This window comes from Saccopteryx bilineata, chromosome 6 (genome assembly GCF_036850765.1).
Source record: "Saccopteryx bilineata isolate mSacBil1 chromosome 6, mSacBil1_pri_phased_curated, whole genome shotgun sequence".
Classification (NCBI taxonomy): Eukaryota; Metazoa; Chordata; class Mammalia; order Chiroptera; family Emballonuridae; genus Saccopteryx; species Saccopteryx bilineata.
The window spans coordinates 200,744,358-200,756,570 of NC_089495.1; the positions used below are offsets into that span (position 1 = coordinate 200,744,358).

At 52.6% G+C, this 12,213-nt stretch overlaps 2 protein-coding genes across 5 annotated transcripts; one reads left to right on the top strand and one right to left on the bottom strand.

The window, feature by feature from the left end:
• The first annotated feature begins 277 nt into the window (after positions 1-277).
• Positions 278-10,472, top strand: BLCAP (BLCAP apoptosis inducing factor). Its single transcript, XM_066234166.1, has 2 exons — positions 278-419; positions 8,566-10,472. Exon 2 carries the CDS (start codon positions 8,742-8,744, stop codon positions 9,003-9,005), a length of 264 nt encoding a protein of 87 aa, XP_066090263.1. The 5' UTR covers positions 278-419; positions 8,566-8,741; the 3' UTR covers positions 9,006-10,472.
• On the bottom strand, positions 4,420-8,549 carry NNAT (neuronatin). Of its 4 annotated transcripts, none has more exons than XM_066234165.1 (3): positions 6,623-8,540; positions 5,642-5,717; positions 4,420-5,421 (listed from the first exon to the last, which is right to left on the bottom strand). In XM_066234165.1, the coding sequence occupies exons 1-3, from the start codon at positions 6,692-6,694 to the stop codon at positions 5,189-5,191; spliced, it is 381 nt and encodes a 126-aa protein (XP_066090262.1). In that variant the 5' UTR covers positions 6,695-8,540; the 3' UTR covers positions 4,420-5,188. The 4 variants fall into 4 exon arrangements, with proteins under 4 accessions (XP_066090262.1, XP_066090259.1, XP_066090260.1 ...); XM_066234162.1 differs by lacking the exon at positions 5,642-5,717 and adding an exon at positions 6,339-6,441; XM_066234163.1 differs by having other exon boundaries at positions 5,203-5,421; positions 5,637-5,717; positions 6,623-8,549.
• Positions 10,473-12,213: the final 1,741 nt, after the last annotated feature.

The window sequence follows — 12,213 nt, forward strand, 5'->3', positions numbered from 1 at the left end:
CAGACACCAAGGTACGCCCCCTTGGCTCTCAAAGGAGTCAAGATCACAATCTGTTGCATATGCATGAGGGGACCATGGGCCCGTGGTATGGGGCTGCCCAGAATGCGCCTGATTAAAAAATTTTGAAGCTTGGAGACCTTAGAGCTTATATAGCCCTGCACATGTACGTAGAAAGTCTTCAAAGTGTCACTTGGGGCGGATATAGGGGGAGATATCGGGCGAAGGAGAATACAATGTGGGTCTTGTAGTTAGGCGTTTGTTGTAGACAGCCTAATCCCAGAAGGGGTCCTCAGCCGGCTGGACTAGAAGACGGAGGGGGCGTCTCCCCTGCTTTCTGCGGCGTCTGTGGCGAGCTGAGGTGGAGGCAGGCTGCGACGACAAAGGCGATAGTGGCAGCGGCGCCATGGCAGGGCTCGCAGGTACCGTGGTGTTGGCCTTCTGGGGGCGGGATGAGAGGCCCTCAATGCTTCCGCGCCGCCATGTTGCCCCTTTGGGGTCACCTTAAGCGTCTCCCAGTCCCTCTCTGGGATTTTCCTTCCGCGCTCCCTCGGGCCACCTAAGTCCCATGTCACGTGATTGCCCTGTTTGACCCCAGCCCGGGCTCGCTGGGTCCCTTCATAGCCTGAGGGAGGGTCATGGGACTCCTGGGTTCTCGTTCCGGCCTCCAAGGTCAGCGTTTGCCTGTCCGCTCCCGGGACAGGGCAGGTAGAGCCGGGGAAGCGTGGGGCTGGGGGGCGCGACCATCCCCTCTTCAGTCCCGGGGCCCATAGCGGGGGACCCAACTTCTGAGAGCCCTGTCACTTTGTCCCCGCCACTTCAGTTGCTTTCTTTTTCTTTTTCATATCAGAGGAGAAAAGGCTCTCCTGTCCCGGACCCCCGCTTTAATGTCTGGGGTGATAGGGCGACTCTCTGCTTTGAGGCTCAGGTGCTTCTTACTCCTTCTAACCTTACATCAAGTCTGGACACCCAGCATACGTGGGGAGTGGCCATCAAGGGCAGCTGGAGGAACGGAATGCCTGGCACACTTATAGCCTGGAAAGAAGAATGGGGGGTGGGGGGTGGGGCAGTTGCTTTCTCCTTACCCCTTCCAAACCTTTCATTTCCTTCCAGGCCTCCGTGTCCCTTTTCAACGCTAAATGTTGGGACAGACTGGGGTCTGTCCCAGGAAAGAAATGGTCTTTCTTGTTTATAGGTTTGGATTGTGTTTTATCACTTTCAGGGAACTGGTGTGTTGGGGACAGCTTCTGTTTGCCGTGCCTGACATGGTCCGCCCATCCCCTCAGCCTTCTGGACGGCAACACCAGAGCCAGGACCAAAAACTTCCAGCTTAAGTGTTAATGCCAAGTGTTAGATCTAGTTTGTTTGTTTTAAAATAAGAGATTGATTAACGTCAAGCAAATCTGTTAAAGGATTCGGAGCCCTGGTCAGTTTCCAGTGACCAGATCGATTCCATCTCTGAAATGAGTCTTGTTAGAATTGCTGCCAAAAACAGTTTAACCTTTTATGTGTAAATATGCTGTTTCAAAGAGGAATCTGGAAGTCTGGGTTGGGTCATCTTTTTGTTGTTGTTCTCTTATATTTGAAACATATGCATTCCATTCAAACCTGTCACTGTGTGATATACCGAGGACCATGTGTTGCCTGCCGCTCTGACTTCCTGCTCTGGGAATGCTCAGCGATCTGGATCCTGCTGGGGGATGGGCCCTATGGAGAGGAAAGGGGAAACCGGGAGGGTGAACAGGATCTTTGCCAGAGAAGATGGTGACATGTCTCTGGGGCATATAGAGGAAGTAAGAGGTCACCAGGGAAAAAGACTGTTATTAGATTAACGCTGGCGTGTGTGTGTGTGTGTGTGTGTTTGTGCGCACATGAACGTGTTCATGCACATTTAAATCTCCAGGGGTCAAACTATCTGCAAATTCAGACTCTCGCTTTAGGGTGCTCTCCTGAATAGATACAAGTTTGAAAATACATGTCTAGCATGTGGCTCGCAGCAAGCCTTTTCCCTCATCTAACCCACCTGTAATACACTGTCCCTGCCCCACAGCTGAAGCTCAAGAAACTTGTCCTTCCTGCCCCTTCTTTCAGTCACAATCCAGATACTCCACAGATGGAGGTAACAGTGTCCCATAGCACCGCTGAAAGTCATGGTGCCTGAACGCCCCTGGAGCTTAACTTCAGTTGGTTAAGCTAAGAGAGGAACATCGTCATGGGGCAGTCTCCTGTGTTGCTGCAGTTCCACAAAGCCATTCCAGTCCTCTCACAACTCACCTGCTCTATCGTTGGCCTTGGGGGAGGTGGGTCTTGTGGGAGTGGTAGAGACAGCTTAGGGAAAGGGATGGCCAGCCCTGTGGACTAAGGGCTTTGCAATAAAACTAGTTATTTTCAACTCCTCCCATTGCTTTCTACCAGAATAAAATATTTTAATGGTATCACTGCTGGGCGGGGTGGGGGAGGGGGGGTGATAAACAAGAGGTGTTTGGACCAGCCTTCTCACACTGGAATAGAAAGTGAAGGCATTCCTCTGTCTTCTCTGTTGGGACGTGCTTGCTGCCAAGCATGGGGGTTTGGAAATGGGGGACAAAAGGAGGGAGTGAACATTGCATACTAGACCACCATGGCAGCGCTTGCTCGGAATTCTCTCAGCTCACCTGCTCTGATCCCTGCTGAGTTATGGGTGGAGGAAGCCCCACAGATGAGCTCTGCCACCAAAATCCTCTGGAAAGCCCTGGTGCTACCAGCAGCCTCCTGCCTTTTACAGGTGGCACAGGAGGCTAGCGGAGGCCTCTGTGTCCAGAGCAAGCAGTCCCTTCCGTGCTGCTGCAGCCTGTCTTCCTAAACTCGGCCACCTTAGAACTGGGCTGAGGCTAGAGCATCAGGGGCAGTGGGCACAACTCCTGAAGGCTCTGCAGGGAGGGAAGCTTTCATTGAGAACACATGTTGAAATGTGTTCATGGTTCTGGGGATTCGGCGTGGAAAACCACAGAAACTCTAAGTCTTGAGACTTGCCAAGAGCTGGGCTTCAGAAGGGAGGCGTGGGCACTGCCTGCTGATGAGGCAAGAGGAGACCTGCCTTACCTTCCAGCTACGGTAGAAGCTGGAGCCAGCGCCTAAGGAAGATGGAGTCTCAGACTGCACATCCCCATACCAGTGCTACGAGTCCTGATGGCCATTTTGATAGCAGAATGTTTCTAGTGTGTTAGGGTTCGCTGGGATTTTAGCAGCCCTTTTATAGAGGGGAACTAAGGGTGAAGGTTAAGAAGTGACCTTGCCACGTTCCCTGGGCTGATGGATGGCAAAGCCAATATTAAAACTGAGGTCTGCACCTTCCACTCCCATAACTCTTAATTCTCTGATGCTGAACTGAAGTGATCGGTATCTCTAGAGGTGCTGGTGGTTGGTTGAGACACACAAGGTGCTTAAAAGAGGGAGACAGTAGGCTCAGGGGGGCGAGGTGCTTTGTGCTTCAGAGTGTTTATGACAACTGTGACTAAGGGAATTGAGGAAGTGGCAGAAAGATTTATAGCTCTCTAGCTCCCTCCGTTGGTGTTGACCCAGGAACAGGTGTGTGGTGACAGGGACACATAAAGCCACAGACAAGGCTGAACAGACAGCAGGGCCAATTGGTGAGGCAGTCAGCTGACCCCATGTAAAAGGATCCCAAGCTCACTGAGGAGTGGGAGAGAGGAGAGAAGTCTGGAGCTGAGCTGCCAACCCACCCACCCACCCACCCAACCTGATGGCAAGGGAGAACTGAGTGCCAGGGACCTGGTAAGCACCCAGAGGGTATGGAGGCCAATGCTAGAAGCAGAGAGCCCAGTACTGGGGAGAGGGAGCCAAAGAAAGAGGTCCCTGGGGGTGGGGGAGGAGACCCTGAAGAGAAAGACCAGGCAGGATGATCCTGGGCAAGGTTATAGGTCCTGGAGGGATGAGCTGGGCAGGGGAGGTGCCACAGCACACTGCTTATCCCACACTCATTTCCCAGCCAGTGCCTGCCCCCACCCTACCCTATACTTATTTCCTGGGGCTCCTCAATGGAAATAGGGCCTGTGCTCTGAAGTCCTGATCCCCCCCCTTTGGTCCCTAGTACCCCATTTTGAGAGCCACTCCCATCTTTCCCATTGATTGCCTGCCAGTGCCCCTTATCCCAGGACAATTGAAGGCACCCACCCCTCTGAGGGGATAGTGGTCCCTTATTCTGAGACCACAGGTGAAGACCTTCTCTTTGGGGAGGGGAATGTCCTTTATCTCAGGACACTGTTGAGGTGGAACTGGCTATGTGAGTCCCAGTTTATTCCAGTTTTCTTGCCACGTCCTCCTGCCCTCCCTCTCCCAAGTATCGTGCCCACTCCACAATGGGCACATCAGCTCAGTCTTAGAATTCTGTGCGCAGCCGCAATAGAAACCACAAGAGACAACTTTTGGTGCGCCTCCACCACCCCGCAGGGTCCTGGGACACTGTGCGAGACGGGGGAGGTACTTTTTTTATTTTTTTGTAGAGGTGGTCCCTGTTCTCCAGGAGCTTACAATCTAGCTGGGGAAACACAACTAATGCACAGTTATACAATCATTACAATTAGCGATTACCACAATATTGACCACAATTGCGTGAGACCAGGGCAAAGATCAGTGAGGGGCTGAGGGCTCGGAGAAGGTGTTTTAGTCAAGTTGGGATTCTTTTACTGGTTGAATAGGTCCGAATTGAGTGACACATTTCTTTAGGGTGGGGTGGGCTTGGGAGACGAGAGGGGAGGGGGAATCAAGGGAGCAAAAGTAGCCAGGCTGGAATGCACACGCTGGAGGCAAGGGACAGTGCGAGGGCCCCTCTCTGCTTTTTAACACTCTTCCTCCCTCACCCACACCCTCCAGTCCTGCCAACTGCGTGCCGCCTTGTCTGCTGCTCAGAGATTCAGGGCTTCAACTGGTGATGTTGGAATGTCCATTCTGCTGGCTGGTGTGGTTGTCTGGATCTCTGTGGTGAGGCCTGCTGGTGTGGCCGTGGGGCTGGATGTTGCTGTCCCGACTTGGTCCAGATCAGAATGCCCATGCACAAATCTCAGAGGTCTGCTCCCCCATCCCCCATCCCCCCTCTACCCCGCCCCACCGTGGGGCGGGTGCAAAGGGGGTTGGGGCGGGATCTGGTATTGTCATCATTGCGCTGCTGCTTCTCCGGAGGCTGGCCAGCCCCTTACTGACCTTGGCAAATGCTCCTCTGGCGAGAGAGCACAGGGGACCCCCCATTCCTGTGCGGCATTGGCTCCCATCCTGGGCGAGATGCACAGGAGCATCTGGTGGCACGGCCGCCCAGGGGTGGGACTGGGGGCTGGGCCCTCAGTTGGGGGCTCGCCGGCGCTCTCCCAGCACCTGCCGCCCGGTCCTCGACACGGTGTACGCCAGCTTCTGCAGGGAGTATCTGAACACCTGTAGTGAGAGACGCAGGACCTGCCCTTAGAGGCGGGCACCTGCTGCTGGTCTGCAGCGCTGCTGAGCCCGCCCCCGCTCCCTGCCCCACCCTCCTGTCCAACTATGAGGCGGACAGGGGCGCAGTTTGTCCAACAGTCAGGCAGCTGGATCTTTTCCAGCTGTGCTGAAGGCTGCATGGCGGCAAGCTGATTGGACCTACAACTTATGTATACCTCACTTCTTGCAATGGGCTGAGTCCCTGGAGGATTTCGAAAAGGGTATCCTACCCAGTAAATGCAGCATTCCAGGAACACCTTGAAGGAAATATGCGATTCCTTTGGCAAAGAATTCCTGTAGCAGGAAATTACTCCTGCAAAGAGTGCTTTTAGGGTAAATGATTTTATGGGCAAAGCAATTTCTTCTGATTTTTTTCTTTTTGTACAAAACGATTTGCCTCTTTTCTTTTTTAATAAAGTGAATTTGGTTTTATAAGAAGCGCTTTTTTCTCTCTTCCATTTTCCTGCAAAGAGCCTTTTCCTTTCATTGTTTTCCTCAAATGGCTTTTATCCGATTCATTTTTTTCCTATTAGCTCCTTTGTCTATGTTTTTTTTCTGCAATGCGCTCTTTATCTAACGCAATTTTTCTGCCAAGTGCTTTTGTCTATTTTTCCTGCAATGCGCATTTTTTTTAATTCATTTTTTTCCCGCGAAAAAATGCTCGGTATTTGTTCGTTTGTTTTTGAGAAATGCCTTTTTCTAACTTATTTTTGGTCCCAGCCCCGCAAGCACTATGTTTTTTAAAAGAAAATTTCCCCGCAATGCGCAATTTTTTAAGGCGGAAAACTTTTACTATATGAGTTGTAAATCTCTTTACGCGTAACAGACGTGCCCCGCCTCCCGCCTGGGGTCCAGTCGGTATAGCGGGTTTTTCTTACCACGTTGGTCGCTAAGAGCCTCGTTGTTCGTCGGCGGCTGGCGCCCGCCGCGCCCCAACTCTTTGTTCCCGGCCAGGCGCGGGCGCACCGAGAAGGGTCTGCGCTAAGAGGAGGGCGCAGGGAACGGGTGGGGGCGCACAGTGCCGACCGCGGCACTCGGGTACGCAAGGATCGCGGCAATCAGGATAGGACGGGTCGGGGAAACGGCAATTCCGACGTGGGCTTGCCGGTTCAAGGGCGCGGCATTGGGACCCCTCTCCCACCCAGAACTCGGGCACACTTACCTGCAGCAGCACGCGGAAAATGTACCAGCCGATGATGAGCAGTTCAGCCGAGGCTGCCGCCACTGCCGCCATGGTTCAGAGAGTGGGTGGTTGAGATCGAGTGCTGCCGAAGGCTGCGGGTTTGCCGAGGGCCGCTGGTCTCTCGGAGTCCGCTGTTGGGCGCACTGCCGCAGCAGCAGTTGCCGCGCCTTAAGTACCCGCCCGCCACCCAACTGCGCATGTGCGTTTGGGGGGGTCCATGAAGGAGGGGCGGCCGGGGGCGCTCCTCATTCGCTATGAGAGGAAAAAATAATCCCTCTGCTCTTTCCGCACCGACCTCCGCCTCCTGAGTTTCATCTTAGCCCCTTTCCAGAAGATTCTGCCGTGCCCGCTTTTGAATTTTAGTGTAAAATGGAAAGAACTGCAACTCTGAGTAGCGCACGGGAGGGGCTGTGCGCCTCTTGGTGCGGGCCTCTCTTTGAGTCCAGTGCCCGGTGCCGTGCCAGAACCCACCTTGGGCACGATGGACACCTAATTTAGAGGGATCATCTACCTCGCAGAGCAAAAAAGGATGCCCTTTCCAGGAGCCTTGGCTTCACTGGCCCCTGCTCAGAACTCGCTTTCTAATACAAGCCAGCGTCCTCTGTTTCACGGAGTCTCTGAGCGTGTATACCTTTCACTGATTCCTTGAGTTCCGCTTCTTACGGTTGCTAGACCTAAGGTGGTGGCGATTCTAAGAATCCTACCACGGTACCAAACTCGTACCAAACTCGAGACGGGAAAGCGGTAGTCCCCAGGTGTCTACCCTGTGTGGGAGAGATTCAGGAGGGATTGGCGCTTTTGCGCGGAAGGGATGGGATGAGTTCTCCCTTGAGGTGGTCAGAATGCACTCTGAGATAGTTTGCTTCTGGACAGGTTATTTCAACCTCTCTTTTCTGCTCTCCTCCTGACAAGCCGTGGTAGGCTGTCCGCAGCCAGCGAGGTTCTTTGTACCCGTTGCGCTGGGCGGCCAGAGCGGGTCTGTTACCACTGCCAGAGGGTTGCAGCTGCCGCAGCTTCGTTTCCAGGCGCAGCAGTTAGACCTGAACTGAACGCGGTCTGCGAGTGCGGCCCCGCGCACTGGTGTCCTGCCGCTGCAAAACACCTCTCTCCAGCACGCCGCCTGACACAGGGGCCAACTGGCGTTTGCCCCTATGTGGACTAAAATTTAATTTTGACTTAAAGCTCACAGAGATCAGGTTCTATACAGTGCCAGCAGCAGATGGAGAATGTAAGTGATCTAAGCGAGGTCAGTTTGGACGAAGTAGCATGGTGATATTTTTTCCTTTATTGACTTTCGAAGAAGTTGGCTGGTTTTGGCAAAATGACGCCAGGCTATTTGAAAAGGGCAAGCTCGTCCCAGGCTGCCATCTTAAAACAAAATATTTAATGGTTCTCCCGCCGCTGCAGCTTCCCGAAGCTGGCTAGAATCCATTGCTTGCGATCTGCGCCGGCAGTGCGCCGCTAACTGCTCTAACCCCTACTGAGCACCTGCTGTGAGACGAACCCTGTGCTAATCCTGTGGGGCACAGCACCGAGCCCATGGCCGGCCAGTGGCAACCACAGGGCGGTATTGTGAGGTCTGGACCCCTTGAGGACGGGCCGCAGCCCCAGGAGGCGATACATGATCTCTGCTGGGCAGGGCCCAGGCAAAGCCAGTCCACTGTTTGGGACCTGCGGGAAGAGCCCTGTGGCCGAGCCCCCAAGTAGCCCAGGGGAGAAACCCCAGAAGGCTTGCAAAAATGGTGACTTAAAGAGGAGTAGACTGGTGGGCGGGGAGGAAAGGGCATTCACATTTACTGTTGTTAACCATGATCCATTTTCCCAAATAAGTATACATTCTGTTCCTGTTTTTTTTTTTTTTTTTTTGTCTGTCTGTCTGTCTTTTTTGTCTGTTTGTCTGTTGTGTTGACTTTTCTCTTCAGGATCCCTGCTGCCTTGGTGATCCCGGGCTGACAGCCAGAGAGCACAGCGGCTCAGCTCCTGGAGAGTGAGGGTTGAAGAAAGCAGAGGGCAGCCGCCCGCGCCCACTGGCTCCCGTTAGGTCGGTTCCTGCAGCGGTGCCCAGCGGCCTTGGCGAAGGCCCTGCCTGGCAGAGATCATGTATTGCCTCCAGTGGCTGCTGCCCGTCCTCCTCATCCCCAAGCCCCTCAACCCCGCCCTGTGGTTCAGCCACTCCATGTTCATGGGCTTCTACCTGCTCAGCTTCCTCCTGGAGCGGAAGCCTTGCACAATCTGTGCCTTGGTTTTCCTGGCAGCCCTGTTCCTCATCTGCTATAGCTGCTGGGGAAACTGTTTCCTGTACCACTGCTCCGATTCCCCGCTTCCGGAATCGGCACATGACCCCAGCATTGTGGGCACCTAACAGCCTGCCCATTTAGCTTTCCAAGGAAGCAGAAGACGGGAGGGGAGGCATTGACATAGGTCATAAAGCATTGGAGTTTCAAATCCCGCAGCCCGCGGGTGCCACATTCCTGACGGCGCCTTTTTGGCCTGTGATGTTTTATCCTTATAATGTGAATAATAGCACTGACCGGTGCTTTTATTGTAGAGTCCTGTAGCCATGGGTGGTCTTGTGGTTGTGTGTGTTTGGTACCCATCTTGGCCCCAGCTGGCAGGATGGTCACCCCCCCTTGCCTCATTCCTGTGAGGAGTCTGCATCTATCCTAGTCAACCACCCCAGCATGACCTGGGCAGATAACATGCCAAGTCTCATTTTCACCTCTGTGACCCTTCCTTGTCAGAGTCTCCTCCTTTCCCAGAACGTTCCCAACTTCTCAGTTCCTCTCCTGGTTTCCCTTCAGTTCTCTTCTACCCCTTTTCTTTTAGGGGGAGCATCTGTCCAAAACAGGGCTCATTTTTGCACTTATCTCGAGTTGAAAGAGATTGCTGATGCCCGAGAGCCTCGCTTTTTCATCCATCCTTCCCTGAGCAGCAGGCTAGACACAAACATGTCTTGACTGTTGTTCACAAATCTTTAGTATTTTTCCACTTCATTTTTAAGAAAGAAATAACAGATACACGTTGCTCTCTCACCCGGGTCACTTTGCCCTTCCTCCTGCCTTCCTCAGCTGTCCCGAGGGGGGCCCATTGTCTCTCTTGTGCATGCTCTGCAGGATTGAGGTGTAGTGTGTTCACGTAGATCTAGCATTCCCCAGCCGAGTGAGTGGGAGAGTACTTGTGTGTTTCCTAATTGCCACGATCCCCTTGATAGGTGTTTGGATATATTTTGCTGTGCTGTGTGTGTGTGTGTGTGTGTGTGTGTACGTGTACCAATACGTGTGTATATTCCTTTTAAAGAAGCTTTATCGAACGTGTTCTGATTTTGAGGTTTAGCAATAGCTAGCGATAGTAGGTGCCGCTACAGTTTTTATTTAGCATGGGGATTGCAGAGTGACCAGCACACTGGACTCCGAAGTGGTTCAGACAAGACAGAAGTGAGCAGTGGCGATCGTCCTCACGGCAGGAGCTCCTTCAGTCCTGCACACAGAGACTGGACATCCTGAAGAACACACGGGAAGACTTTGTGGCTGTCACTTGCTTTTTTCTGTTCCTGCGCTTCTGTAACAAGTATTGGCAAACGAGACTTTCTCCTGGCCCCTGCCCATGGGGATCGGCACGGTTGTCCCTCCAGTCGCAACCATCCGTCTTTCTCTTGCCCAAGTGGGGAGGGAGGGGCCAGGCAGAGGACGGAACTGGAGGCAGTCCATCTAGGGAATGGGACCGTGAGGCCACACTTGTGGAACATTGGGACTACTATTCTGGAGCTTTTATTTCTGGTGTGTTCGTTGCACAGCTGTTTGAAATGTTTAATAAAGCTTTATAAACTTTACTTTGTGGTTTTATGTGGCTGAATTCCATTTGGGTTGTGGTGTTGGGTTTCTGAGTTGGTGGGGGGCAGGGGGCACAGAGGGTCTGAGTCCTTGGCGCCAGAGTACCCTGGCCCGAAAATATGATCTGCTCTCTGGGGAGCAGATGGTGGGGCTGGGGGAGGAGGGGCAGGCTGGGCAGCAAACAGGAGGGAGTCGGAAAGTTTTCAGAGATGAGACATTTGCATTTCTCAGCTCCCATGGCTTCTCGCCTGAAACTTGTTTCCCTCCATAGGAGATTCGAGTAACTGATCCCTTGACAAACAACTTAAGACAGCTGGAGCTCTAATCATCAAGGATTTTTTATGGTGCTGCTTTTGAAGTAAAAATAAAGCGAAGCCCCTTATGGCATCTGAAATGGAAAAATAAATAAGGCTGGCCATCCAACCAGGGGGCTCAGGGCTTCAGGCCCAAGGCAGTGACTAGAAGCGACACAGCACTGCAGTTGGGTGTCCTTGATGTGTGTGCTCTCCCGGGGCTGTGACCTTTGAGACCAAACAGGGTGGCTGGTCAGGGCCCTGTGCTGGGCGTCCGCCTCTCAATCTCTAGAAGGTGTAAGAGGAGCACTGCCTGTCCGAGGCACCGAGCTGTTGCGAGGGTATACTGAGACCACAGTTGGGAAAGGTCTTTGGTCATTTTACACTTGACCAAGATTTTTCATTTCTTGCTATAGTTTTGTGTAGCTTTCTCCCATCCTTTTCAACCTCCCTGTTTTCAGTTTTTCATGTTTTATTCCCAATGTTATCAGTGCTTTCTCTTGATCAAACCTTGCCCACGATTTGTCCATTTTAAAGGTATTTTCAAAGAAGTAAACTTTTGTTGGTTACATCTTTGAACCTAGCCCTGCATATTAGGGCTAGGAAGATTGTGTGTGCTCCAAAGACCACACTTTACCTAGAAGGAAACTGAGGGCCAGAGTAGGACACAGACTAGTTCCTAAAGAAGCCTAGACCTGGGCCTCGGGAGGTCTCGCCGTCACCACGTCACACTAGGAGCCCAGAGACTGGCTCTTTTCCAGAAGAAGTGCCGACTTTCCGTTTTCCTGAGAGGTGTTTTGGGAGAGGGGGAAGGGTGCAATATCTTGTTGAATATCTTTCCTATCTGATTCTCCAATATCTTTCCTATCTGATTGAATATCTTTCCTATCTGATTCTCCAATGCTTTTCTCTCTGAATTCTGGGTTTCTGGATTTATTTCGTGGCTCTTGACAAGCTGAGAAGTCAGACACGTGGGAAGGATGGTTTCTTCAGCAAACATTGAGCCCCTGTACTATGCTGGCTGGGGATTTCAGGGGCAAGACCTAGGCCTGACTCTACAAGACCACATGATTCTAGCCTAGTGGGAAGACTTAAGAAAATAGACAATTGCAAATTCCAAAAGCAAAACAAACAAACAGAAAAGGCTTTTGTGGCCCCACTCTCCTGTGGAGGCACCTGGATGATGAATGAAGCCAAGATTATTGCTTATTTTGCTCACCCTCAGAAACCTGCTTTTTGTCATAGGTCAAGCCTGCTTAGGAATCACAAACAAACCTCCCTCTGAAAGCGTTCTGACCCTTCCTAGCAGGGCGCCCCAGCCCCCTCCTTCCCGAGGTGACCGCCACCTCGGCTCTCCGCCTGCCCAGCACTGCTGCCCACCCGATCAAGGTGGCGCCCAGAGCACCCTTCCCCCTCTCCCAAAACACCTCTCAGGAAAACTGAAAGT

Excerpts from the sequence above, each read along its gene's own strand:
- NNAT (XM_066234162.1), bottom strand. The coding sequence starts at position 6,694 with ATGGCGGCAGTGGCGGCAGCCTCGGCTGAACTGCTCATCATCGGCTGG. Across the intron at positions 6,442-6,622 it reads TTTTCCGCGTGCTGCTGCAG|CGCAGACCCTTCTCGGTGCG; the intron begins GTAAGTGTGCCC and ends CCCTCCTCTTAG. Across the intron at positions 5,422-6,338 it reads GGCTCTTAGCGACCAACGTG|GTGTTCAGATACTCCCTGCA; the intron begins GTAAGAAAAACC and ends CTCTCACTACAG.
- BLCAP (XM_066234166.1), top strand. The coding sequence starts at position 8,742 with ATGTATTGCCTCCAGTGGCTGCTGCCCGTCCTCCTCATCCCCAAGCCC.